Source organism: Pelecanus crispus, chromosome 2, assembly GCF_030463565.1.
Source record: "Pelecanus crispus isolate bPelCri1 chromosome 2, bPelCri1.pri, whole genome shotgun sequence".
NCBI lineage: Eukaryota > Metazoa > Chordata > Aves > Pelecaniformes > Pelecanidae > Pelecanus > Pelecanus crispus.
Genome location: NC_134644.1, coordinates 163,007,131 through 163,019,287, shown reverse-complemented (window position 1 = coordinate 163,019,287; position 12,157 = coordinate 163,007,131). Strand labels below are relative to the sequence as shown.

Here is a 12,157-nt window from a genome sequence, read left to right as displayed (position 1 = left end):
AAACTATAGTATTAAAATGTTAATTATCTTTGTATAAGAACATTCAGGTAGAATAGGAAATTTAGATTCCCTTTAATAAAGGAGATAGGTTTTATAAGTGAAGATTTTTAATATCCTTAAAATTAATTTATTTCTGGCCTTATTCAAAAAGGCATATCCAGTTTGATACATAATCTGTTGCATTAAAATTGCCTTTTTGCATAGTTTTACTTGTAATTAAAGCACAGTTACAGATGACAGCTCTCACTAACAAGCACGTTTCCTTAGGACTGGGCCAAACCAGGCCCATACGATCAACCAATGGTGAACACATTGCAACGTCGCAAAGAAAAACGCGAACCAGATCTCAATGGAGGAGCTCAGAGTGGACCACCCGTGCCCCCTGAGGAGCCCCAGAGACCTCGGAGCATGACGGTGTCGGCTGCCGCACGGGTGAAGCTCTGATTTCAGATATGCTGTTTGGTGCAAAGGAAGTGGATGTGCTAGCTCCTGCCAGTACTTTTTTGCCGTGCTTCATGCTGGCACATGTTTATCCGACAAGCAGGACTGGTGTGGTGTCGGGGTGGTCAGTGGAAGTGATGTGAGCATGAAAGAATATGCTGCTGGGTATTGGCATTTGTAAAGCAATGGCATCCAAAGAAGCGTCTGTTTCTTTGAAACCCTAGTAAATGGTTGGACACAATCCTGCTGGGTTGTGATGGTGACAAGCTCTGCTTGGGAGGGAGGGACAGCTAAAAGTCCGTGAAGATTGATTAACGCTTCTAGACGTAATGAGTCCCTTTTCTGTGTGTAACCAGCAGGGTGAGGAGATGGAGGCTTGCGAGGAGCTGGCGCTCGCTCTGACGAGAGGGCTGCAGCTGGACACCCAGAGGAGCAGTCGGGATTCCTTGCAGTGCTCCAGCGGTTACAGCACCCAGACAACAACTCCATGCTGTTCAGAGGACACGATCCCATCTCAAGGTACCCGTACAAGAGATGTTCTTTTTCAGAGCGTTCCCAGCCTGGCCATCGTACACTCACCCTGCGGTGCCAAGGAGCTATATTCCAGCAGCTGTCAGTCACTGGCTTTGTAGTCAGCTGGGGAGAAAGGGGTGAACATGGCTGCTGGGAAGTGTTTTCCAGCTTGGAATGCAGCCTGGGTTTATTAACGAAATAGAAACCTGGATTGCTGCATAGTCTACTCAACAATCATATTTTCTTGTGCATTACTAGAATGAGTTTTAGCTTAAGGATGCTACCATTTTAAAGAAGATGCTGGAATTATATTTCATGGGTTAAGTGGAATGATACTGGTATCGCATCATACACTTCTTGTGGTAGCAGTGTCCCTTCTGAGCTACTGTCTTAGCAAATACGTGCTCGCGAGCTTTGCTTTCTCATTCCATCAGTACTCTGAATCTGCTCTTGGGTTCCCTTTGTAACCTTTTATCTCCTACCTAAGCAGAAATTCTGTAATTGGAAAAATAATCCATTGGAGACCTTAACTTGGGCATACCTGGGAAGTGGCAATAAGGTGCTGGGTTTTGTACCCTGTTTCAGAACCAGCAGCAAGCTAAGAGGGACTGAGTTTGGTGTTTGCAGTTCAGCAACTGCCTTGTTTGCTCAGCTGAGGTCGCTTGTGCTGTGCAATCACAGGAGACAGTAGGGCTTGTGGAGGGCCTAGCTTGGCTCGGCGTTTACGTGGAAAGGAAGGAACCTGATGCAATTATTAAAGCTGAGGCTGAGTTTTCAGAGCTGACAGCCAGGATTTACTTTGTTTGCAAAATAAGCAAATTTGCTGCTGAAATCACTGGTACACAGTCCCCCGAGCCCCACATTGCCTAGTCTAAAGTACACTTTTTAGTCACTGACTGTTTTAAGTATTTATATCTACTAGTGATAGCATATGGCTTGTAGGATGCTGGTTTTGGTATCTTAACGTTGGCAACAAACACTGAGTCTTTGTTACTGTTGTGGTTTAGCCCCTGTCAGCAACCAAGCCCCACACAGCCGCTCGCTCACCCTACCCCCCCGGTGGGATGGGGGAGAGAATTGGAAGGCTAAAAGTGAGAAAATGTGTGGGTTGAGATAAGAACAGTTTAGTAATTGAAGTAAAATAATAATAACAATAATAATAATAGTAATAAAAGTTGTAATGAAAAGGAGAACAAGAAGAGAGAGAGAAACAAAACCCAGGAAAAAAACAAGTGATGAAACTGCTCACCACCCACCGACTGATGCCCAGCCAGTCCCCGAGCAGCAATTTCTGCCCCCCAGCCAACTCCCCCCAGTTTCTATACTGAGCATGACGTCATATGGTATGGAATAGAGCTTTGGGCAGTTTGGGTCAGCTGTCCTGGCTGTGCCCCCTCCCAGCTTCTTGTGCACCTGGCAGAGCATGGGAAGCTGAAAAGTCCTTGACTAGCATAAGCACTGCTTAGCAACAACTAAACCATCAGTGTGTTCTCAACATTATTCTCATCCTAAATCCAAAACACAGCACTGTGCCAGCTACTAGGAAGAAAATTAACTATCCCAGCCAAAACCAGGACAGTTACTTAATTAGCTCTTTTCAGAGAAGGTACTGAGTGTGTGCAGTTCTCTTTCACAAGAGATGTGGGCAGCTTTAGAGTCAGACTGCTGTAGTGCCTTCTGCCACACAGTCTGAGAATCTCAGTCACAATATCTCAGGCTTCCTCCTCCTAAAGGTGAAACCTCTCTTAATTGCTGTTGACCTCCAGGCTTTTTTGGTTATATATACTTTTTTGGTTATACATACTTTAGACTTGCTGACATGACTCAGCTCTCTCCTCCAGCTTGTTCCTAACTCTGTCTTTTGGCATCAGTTTCAGATTATGATTATTTCTCTGTGAGTGGTGACCAGGAGGCAGAACAACAAGAGTTTGACAAATCTTCTACCATCCCAAGAAACAGTGACATTAGCCAGTCCTATCGCAGAATGTTTCAAACCAAGCGTCCTGCTTCCACTGCAGGTCTGCCAACCACGCTTGGACCGGTCATAGTCACCCCCGGCGTCGCCACCATCAGACGGACCCCTTCCACCAAGCCTTCAGTCAGACGCGGTACCATAGGGGGAGGTCCGATTCCGATCAAGACGCCAGTGATTCCTGTCAAAACACCAACTGTCCCGGATATCCCAGGGGGGCTGCCCGGCACCCTCGCTGGAACGGAAGAATGTCCCGAGCAAAGTCCTGAGTCTCCAGCAGCAGGAGATGGTGGGCAAGGTGTCACCAACATGCCCTCATCCTCGTGGAGCGGGCAAGCATCTGTCAACCCTCCGGCGTCAAGCCAGAAACTGAGTGCTGCCGACGAGCAGAGGCAAGCGGTTCCTGAGAGCGAGGGGGAAGAAAGCGACCGGGATGGTGTCGGCACCCTTGCGCCCGCGGGCCAGCCGGAGCTCGATCCCGGAGAGATGAGTCCTGGGGATGCCCCACAAGGTGAAGATATGCTGAACGCCATTCGGCGTGGTGTCAAGCTGAAGAAGACGACCACGAATGATCGCTCAGCACCTCGTATTTCCTAGGAGTGGAAAAGCTGCCAGAGTACTAGCCACCGAGAAGGAACTGTGAGGAAACTAATTTGTCTCTATCCATTCCAATCTGTAATCAATGAATTTTTTAAGATACTCGGTAACAGACAGTCTGAAAGTACTCTAAAAGAGAAGACAAAGTGAAAGAGCGTAGTAAGACATAATCTTCACTGGTGTTTTAATTTGTAAATATCAATGATTTTGTTTCTGCATTTTTTTGATCTAAGTTACACTTTTAATTTTTTCTGAAGGTGCCAAATCCCATTTACCTTTTTTATAACTCTCTTTGTAAAGTTTTAAATCATAGGAGAAAAAAAATGTCAAGTAGTTAACTTCAGCAAAGGGATTTAATGAAAATTTGGCTTTTTTGCAAGCTTTTGTAGAGCGCCTTGTAATAGTGAGGTTAAAAAACAAAACAACAATGGGACTTACTTTAAAGTTTAAGTCAAGCTGTGAGGAACAGATCCTCATTTAAGTATTAAAAAAAAAAGTTTGAAAAGCAGGAATAAAAATTGACAATAAAAGCAATATATAATGCAAGGAAGAAACCTGCAGTTGGTAGAGTTATTTGGGGGGTTGTGGGGGGAGGGAGATGCCATCAAAATAGCAGATGCTCTTGCACAAAAGTAGCCTAGTAGGATTAATTACTAGTAGCTTCATGGTAAATGCATCAGAATAAGCCATATTGGATTGCAGTGTTTTGTTTCTGTAGGGTGTTTTAAAGACTGGGTTTTTTCCACATTTCTTTTTTGACTGCACAGCAACAACTCTCAGTCACATGCATGCAGCCTTAACTGTGTAGGCTTGGTTCTCCCACCTTCGCTTTTTGTTCCACTCATCCTTTCACTGAATACAAACAAGGACGACAGGCTTAAGGCAGTTACAAATGTGAAAACATTTTTAAAATGCAAGCAGGGAGTTCTTAGATGTTATCAAAATGCCTTTTTCTGACTGTGCCCAGCAGGCTGGGCACCTTGGAAAGCCCAAATATTTTGAGAAAACACTTAACAATTTGACAGGTGTAACCAGCTTGTGATCTAATAAACTGCGAATGTTTCTTTCCAATACAGGGGCTTGTTTTTCTTAACTTCTTTTAAATGGCAGTTGATTGGCTTTTCTTAAATACCGAAAAGAAAGGGGTGAAGGGTGGGGGGTGGGGAGAGATAATGGGTTTTTGATAATACCGGGAGTCTGACCACTATATTCTCTTTTTTTGTACTTTAAGTCATGTTTTTTGGAACGCTGTTGATAGAATTATTAAGAGTTGGATTTTTTCCTTAAAGTAAAAGTAAGTTATTGCTGCAATACCCATCTCCTAAAGCTGATAGAAATATGCAGACCCCAGGGCACGACGTGTGTTCCGGTCAGGCAGTCCGGAAGGATGCCATCTGCCCACCCACAGCAGACGCACGCGTGGATGGACACCAGACTTGCGCATCCGGGATTGTTTAAAAATGCACCAAATACTACAGATAAGGGGCTAGTTTCCACCACGCACTCTGCAGATTTCTGTTGGCTCTAGACTTGCCTACATAACCTCTTATGCTTTAATACATAACTGCATTGGATGTGAAACTTCTAGTAACTGTGTAGTCACTGTGTTCTATATAACATTTTACACTGCTGTGGTTGCTAACCTTTTTTTTTTGTTATGGCTTAAAGCAAAAAGCAAAAAAAAAAAAAGGCATGATTCTTAGAAAATATTAAACCTTCCTTTCTTTGAAAAACAAGCTCCTTATTACCGAATATAATAAACAGTAGTGCCTGTGGTGTAGCCCACCAATCTTGATACAGTAGCTGATGCATTGTGCAGATGAGGCTTTGAGATGGTTTTTGCATAAACAAAAACTGCTAGGAGATAATCTCAATAGTTAAAAGTGTTATTTAAACCTTTGAAATAAATGGATGTAACTGTACCTGAGTACAGCTTTTCACTTGTTTAGTTCTTAAACGTTAGTATAATCAGTAAAATTTAATATAAAATGTTGCCAAATTCAATGTAGAAAGAATGTGACAAAACACTTTGGATAGTTCTATTGTTTGTGTTTTTGCATATTGTAAAAGCAGTGTCACAGCTAAAAAATAAAATGTTTCTAATGGTAAATTATTGTGGTTTAGTTGCTAGTTTGTACTGAGAGTTGACCTCTCCCTGTGCAGTTTTTTGTTCTAAACTGGTATAAATAATTGCTGTAAGTGTGTCTCCCTTCTACATTGTAATGATTGCTTAAGCCTACATTATAAATAAAGAACTGCTGGAAAACTTCTGTATTTCAGTTCTTAACAACTTTCTGCTTCCAGAGCTTTGGTGTCCCTCATCAGACTTCTGAAGATCACGCAGGTTCCATCCGCGTGTAACAGAACCAAGAGGGCATTAAAAACATAAGTAAATAAAATCGCATATAGCTATGTTTTACTGATGTGTACTGGAAGGGCAGTAGCAGAGCAAAGGTGCAGTTTTAACGATGGAAATTCCCATTAAATAATGACTGATGACCTTCCTCTGTCCCTGGCTGTCGTTACCTGGCCGGGAAGCACAGATAACTCGACATGTTTGTGCATCTGCTTCAGTGCTGGACCGCAGTTCCTTTTGCCAGGGGAGGAGGGCTGCTGCTGGCAACGCTGCCCGCGCGCGCAGCCAGAATTTATCACACACAACGCCAGGCCGCCTCCCCCGCGCCCCGGAGTGACCGAAGACTTTGTTTTGTTCGGCTTTCTTGGGAAACTGGTTCTACAGTGAATCCAATTCATGGCGGCTGCGTGTGCGAAATGTTTCTTCTGTTGCGGGGTGGGCGGTTTTTGTTGTTGTTTTTCATGCTGGGACGTGGGGTATCCGTCATGTTAGGGAACATCAGTCAGACCTGCTCAAGTGTTTGTAAAAGTCAGAGGGGCCTTTTTGCTCTGTTTGCTAGCCAAAAAAAAAAAAAAGTGGTTGGTTGGTTGGCTGACTGGGAGGGAGGGTGCAAAATTGCACATAATTAAAAAAGTATTGTGGTGGTTGCATAATTTCTGACTATAGTTACCAGCCAAGCAAAGCACAGGTTTGAGGGGAGGGTGAGGTGCAGCAGGAAGAGGGGATGGTTTTTGTAAGCTTGTATTTGTCCAAATATAAGTTAAGATGCAGTCGGTGTATGCCGCTGGCCGCTCCGACCGGCTCTACCCCACGACGGTGCGGAATGCTCTGAGCAGCCTGCCCGTACCGCCAGCGCTCGCCCGGCTCCGGCTCTGAGCCGAGGGCGGCTTGTGCCGGGCTGGGGGAGGCGGCAAAGCGGGCGCAGGGGCAGGGCAGGTTGGCTGGGTTTGCCCTGTGATGATGTATTTCCCCGTGAATTTTGCCCCCGTCTGGTTTTGGCCTTTCATATTCAGGCTAATGCAAGTAGCTGCTAAGGCAAATCAGTGTTTGTAATTAGAAACCTGTAAGAAGTTAGAAAAAGGGGTGCAGGTTGGAACTCTTCCTGTGAACAAGTACCTTCAGGATTGAAAAACAGCAGGAAAAAGCACCGACGCCGGGCGGAGAGAAGCTGCAGCTCCGTGCCGGGCAGGTGAAGGTGAGGCTCTGCCGCACAGCCCGGCAGGCAAAGGGCACACCTCGATTCTGCTGCTGCCTTGGGACTAACGGAGGGGTAGAACAGATCCAGCTTCCTGGTAACACCAAAACTTTCAACAGTGGAATATGTGAAGCTTTTTTTTTTCTTTCCCCAAAGGTCAGGTTTTCCTGTGAGCTTTTACTAGGTGGCTACATCCCATCCATTCTCTTACTCACTGGGAGGTTAGCGGAAATGTTAGCAAAATTTCTTGTGTCTTCTATCAATGCTTGGGGAACATGGCTGGAAGCAAGCAGGTTTTGTACCTCGCTCCTCAGCAGGCGACTTGTTTTAACTGATAGAGCTCTACAGTTTTCCAGGATTCAATGTACATGGGGGTGAACTTTCTTGTGGTGCTCTACAGCAACGTTACCCATGGCAGCAAGAAAGCATGACGATGTAAGGAAGGTTTGTGTCTTGTGAGATGTGATACCCAGGTGAAAAATGCAGCCAAAAGCCTAATGAGGCAGGGAGGGAGGGCAAGAAGCCTTTATCCCTAAGCAAGGTTAGAAATACCCTCATTGCAGGAACAACCCGAGCCTGTGTCCATTGCTGTCAGTATTTTGAAACGCCAGCTGTAGCACAAGCACATACCACCTTGCCTGTATTTAGTACCAGATTCCAAGTTACCAGGCTGATACCAATTACTAATTTTCATCCAGGCCCCCCCTCCCCTCTCCACAGGGGACAGGCTGTGGCCACACAGCCTTACCCTCGGTTTGGCTGCTCATTCCACCCAGTCCCCCAGTAAATCTGCTTCTCCCACCCCTTTAAGCTCACATTCTTTCTCTGGGAACATGAATTTTGTGTGGCCAATTTTCGCAGTCTCGTAGTTGAGTTTTCTAACTCTGACTGTGAAAGCTGCAATACATGTTCACCTTTGTAAAACTTGCTCTGGAGTTAGTATCCCATTAAGACTTCCTCACAGGCTGGTCAGTGTTCTGTCATTTTAGGCATACAGTGTAGGTGTTAACAGGCATCTGTTCTACACCACACAAACTGGAAATGTGTGCATGCTACAGAAGAACAGTATGTCAGAAAAATGGCTTCTGTTTTACTTTATTTGGCTTTATTTTGTATTACTTAAGAGTAGCATGCAGTCACTGACATGTCTACTGCCTACAGAAGATGGACCGCTTTAATTCCCAAGTGCAATAATGTTTTTACATGGGAATTTCACGAGGTCTTGTTACATACTGCCACCACAGTGGTGGCAGATGCCCTTCCTTACGAGCTGGAGGCAAAGCTTCAGTTCTCGGACCATCAGCTGGAGTTTCTTCTTCTAGCTGCTTAATCTAGAAGATAAGACATAAAATTGCTTTAGTACAATTGCTTTAGCACGTTTCCATAATGTGGTATTCAGTGCCCAGGCAGTAAGCGAAACTGGCCCCCATTCCAGAAGGGAAGAACCAGCAGTAACCCCTGTGGTTGACAGGCAGGTTCCATGTTTCTCTGTACTCAAACTCAGTAATCGTTGCAGGCTCATATTACCTAATTAAGAAGGAATTTTTAGGAGTGGAAAGTGATTTGCATAAGAAATTTTAAGTAAAATGTCATTATTTCCACATAATTCTTGTCTACCATTGCAACATTAAACAGACTGCATTCTCTTTTTGCTTTGAAAGCTGACAGATAATTAATTACAAGTCCTAAACAACTTCCATTCCAGTCAGTAGGAGACCTCTATTTCTGCATGCCACCAACAGCCCTTCAGATGTTTTCAATACACATTTCTTGAAGCAGCTCAAGTGCTGGCTGCCACTACGATAATTCTAATAGGAGTGCCATACTACATACAATCCAACCATTTCTCTACAACTGAATTATTCTAAGAATACCAACTTTCTCCAACTGAATCTCAGTTTAGGTTGGCCAGAAATTATTCTTGATTCCCAAATGATGAACACCGTGGTAAGTCACTTTCAAAGGTACAACCAGAAAGTGTTAGAGCTTCACAGCAGCAGAAGGGGAATTCTCTGGTCATTAACCTCTTCTCATCCCACTCTGGAATTTTCCTTTAGGAAAGCTGCTACAACAGCCCTGCACTAACTGAAATATGGTTGCAGGTTCAGCTTTAACTTCAAATTCCCTTCACAGCCTTTAAAAAGCTGTAACTCTTGAGATCTCTGTGCAGTTGTTTTAAGGCAAGTCAGTGTTTCACATTGACAAGAGTTCTAATAAAGCAGAGTCTAAATGAGACCACAGCAGGCATTCGGGTATTTTCCAAGAACACATCTAAATGTCACACAAAATACTGGTGTGCTAAAGAGGCTTTACTTTGCACTGAGCAAGCACTGACCTCTTTATCCCAGCTTTCCCGCTGCAGCTTCTTCCATTGCTCCCTTTTGGCAAAGTAATCAGGATACACTGCCTTCTCAGAAGGATGCCAGTAATCCAAGCACCATTCAGGTATCTGTTAAATAGAAGTTTCATATATACTATTTTTACACATTAACTCATATATAATACACACACATGAAAGAACTGAACACAATCACTGAAGCCAGTATTAAAATGGATAAATAACCCAGGAAATAAAGCACTACATAAAAACACCATTTAAGAGCTACCAGACTATTGTTAGTCTCAAGGTACTATATGACAGAGGTCAGTACTTATAATCTTTGTTTCACACATTATCCTAAGTCACAGGAAGACATCATAGTGACTTGCTTCAATCATAGCATCCCAAAGACAAGTCCAGGTCATCTCAGTTTACTCTGAAGTTCTCAAAATAATTCCAGCTGGTGGAAGAGATGATCTCATTTCTTCTTCTCCTTCTCCTTCTCCCAAAGGCAGCAGGTTAGAGAGATCATTTTTCTCCAACTACTAATTAATTTTCTTTGACAGAGACAGAACCTTACAGCTCATTTCCACTTGTCCACAGCTAATGAAAAAATGAGTGGCCTTTAAGATCTCAATAATGGTCTGACCTCTAAGCTGTCCAGTCAAAGAAAAAAGCAAAATTTAAAATTCTGCAGCAGCTTATCACTGAATGTTAACGTTTTAAAGACAGAAACATTGATTAAAAACCAAAACACCCTCCCCCCACCCCCCCACCCCCAATTCTTAAAAAAAAAGAAAATTAAGAAGTTGCTCCAATACCATCATTCATCCAGTGACACTTACACTTCCAGTTTCCTGCTGTGATTCTCATCACTGAGTACACCTTTGACTGAACAGAAATAGCAGAGCTGCTAATAATAACATAAAAAAATCCACACGCACCAAGCAACAATTAAAACCATCAAACAGGCTGAGATCTAAAAATTACATTTTGTAGCAGCATCCACAATGGACAGTCACTGATACATTAACAAGCCAAATCCTTGTGACAACCATTTTGTTAAAGGACACTTTTAGCACATCAAACAGGGCAAAGAAAAGAGCATGTAAACCAGTTTATGTTTCTATGTGAAGACTAATCTTGACCATTTATTTCTCACCTGGCCTTTTTTCTGTCCAGATTCTCTCTCACTATTATCTCTATCACTGCTAAGGCCCATGACCTTGGCACAAGCTTAAGTCCTCCTCTTCCCTTTTCACTCATATGTTCTTTTTTCTGCCTCTGACAAATCTACATCAGATTCTCCCTTTCACACGGCTTCTTGTGCATAAAAATGTGATCCGAGAGTTTTGTGTATGCACTTTCTTCAAATTCAGGAGAAAGTGGGGTGCATGCACTCTCTAGGTTAGTATAACTTCTCATAATGCATTAGGATCCGATGCCAAGAAAGCAAAAACCCTCTTTTCTTCTATGAAACCTGTTTCTTTACTCCTAAATAGAACAATCTAGGGGGGAAAAAAGCCTCTAGAAGTACCTTAGATTCCAAGAACACTGCTTCCATTTTTAGGCATACCACCTATCATGCAGTGACACACAAATACATATCTGGCACTACAGCATACGAAGGAAAATTATGATTTCTACCATTACTCAAAATGCTGGAAGAACGATGGGACAGAGTGAAGAGAAGTCCCCCAACAGCCAAGCCAACACCTGACAAGACCAGAGAGAAACCAAGGCTGTGACCAGATGGCACCACAACGGGCAGCACAGCTTCCATTTGGCAAAAGAGCAGATGATTATCCCAGCAAAAAGAAGCTAGCTCTCTTCAGACAGACCAGCAAATTCCGTTTTCAAGGACCAGACAAGCAGGACAGCTTCTCACATGCAAGCAGCAAGATGTTCAGCAGCAGCAAACTATTACAGAAATGATACTGCTGAGTCAAGCTACAGCCCTATGAAAGTCCACTTAAAGCACTTGTTTTACATTCACTGAAAGAACAGTAAGGTAGGCACAGCAATACACAATCTTACAGGCCACCTTACCTTGTAGCACTCATATCTCTCATAGGAAGTGCCCCCAGGGGAGTCAGGGAAGATGTATGGCTGAGGATGCTGGTTTGCCCAGAACTCCTCCTCGCCTGCCTTCAGCAGCTCTGTAGCTTTCACCATATCCTTCACATCCTTGTTCTTATCAAATCGTTCTCTCAGGAGACAGGCAAAGTAGCGGTACTTGTCTCTACAGGCAAAAGTTAAGCACAATGATGTACGCTGGAGAAAAAAAGTAATCACACACAGAGACAAAACTTGGCAACATCAGTCACCCCTGTGCAAAGACAGGCTTTGGCCTGGGGCTCCGAGCAGCTCCCGTTCCCACATCGCCCCTCGCTGCGGCAGGCACAGCCAAGTGACCCAGAGGCTTTTTCCTCGCCCTTTCAGCCTCGCCTGGGGGGCGGGACACGGACAAGGCCCCAGTCAAGCCCAGCTCCCCGCCTCGGAGGGGAAGGCCAGGCCCCCCCAGCTGAGTGCGGAGCTGGCAGGCCCCGCTCCCAGGAAGAACCCCACCTCCCTTCGCCTCTCACCGGTAGATGCACCAGGACTCCAGGTGCCGCAGGGATTTCTTATAGAGCCGCAGGACCTTCTGCTGGTGCGTCAGGTAGGCCGCCATTTCGGGCTGCCCTACCCCTCACCTTCGCGCGCGGGGGCTGGCGGGAAGGCGGGGCACGTCGCCGTGCGCAGGCGCGCCGCTCGCGCTGCAGC

The 12,157-nt window shown here is 44.6% G+C and overlaps 2 protein-coding genes across 14 annotated transcripts in view; one reads left to right on the top strand and one right to left on the bottom strand.

Moving 5' to 3' along the window:
- Window positions 1-3,564, top strand: part of MTSS1 (MTSS I-BAR domain containing 1) — a 127,085-nt gene extending 123,521 nt beyond the window's left edge. For 10 of the 12 annotated variants that reach the window (XM_075704560.1, XM_075704551.1, XM_075704556.1 and 7 more), the window contains 3 exons: window positions 268-432; window positions 798-960; window positions 2,826-3,564. In XM_075704560.1, the coding sequence (XP_075560675.1) occupies window positions 268-432; window positions 798-960; window positions 2,826-3,523 (1,026 nt within the window). In that variant the 3' untranslated portion in view covers window positions 3,524-3,564. The remainder of the gene's footprint in view (window positions 1-267; window positions 433-797; window positions 961-2,825) is intronic. The other 2 variants (XM_075704562.1, XM_075704554.1) reach the window with 2 other exon arrangements.
- A 4,599-nt stretch (window positions 3,565-8,163) lies between these two features.
- On the bottom strand, window positions 8,164-12,098 carry NDUFB9 (NADH:ubiquinone oxidoreductase subunit B9). Of its 2 annotated transcripts, none has more exons than XM_075705732.1 (4): window positions 11,980-12,098; window positions 11,444-11,636; window positions 9,410-9,523; window positions 8,164-8,405 (listed from the first exon to the last, which is right to left on the bottom strand). In XM_075705732.1, the coding sequence occupies exons 1-4, from the start codon at window positions 12,063-12,065 to the stop codon at window positions 8,274-8,276; spliced, it is 525 nt and encodes a 174-aa protein (XP_075561847.1). In that variant the 5' UTR covers window positions 12,066-12,098; the 3' UTR covers window positions 8,164-8,273. The 2 variants fall into 2 exon arrangements, with proteins under 2 accessions (XP_075561847.1, XP_075561848.1); XM_075705733.1 differs by having other exon boundaries at window positions 11,444-11,603.
- Window positions 12,099-12,157: the final 59 nt, after the last annotated feature.

Excerpts from the sequence above, each read along its gene's own strand:
- NDUFB9 (XM_075705732.1), bottom strand. The coding sequence starts at position 12,065 with ATGGCGGCCTACCTGACGCACCAGCAGAAGGTCCTGCGGCTCTATAAG. Across the intron at positions 11,637-11,979 it reads GAGTCCTGGTGCATCTACCG|AGACAAGTACCGCTACTTTG; the intron begins GTGAGAGGCGAA and ends TTTTGCCTGTAG. Across the intron at positions 8,406-9,409 it reads GGGAAAGCTGGGATAAAGAG|ATTAAGCAGCTAGAAGAAGA; the intron begins GTCAGTGCTTGC and ends CTTATCTTCTAG.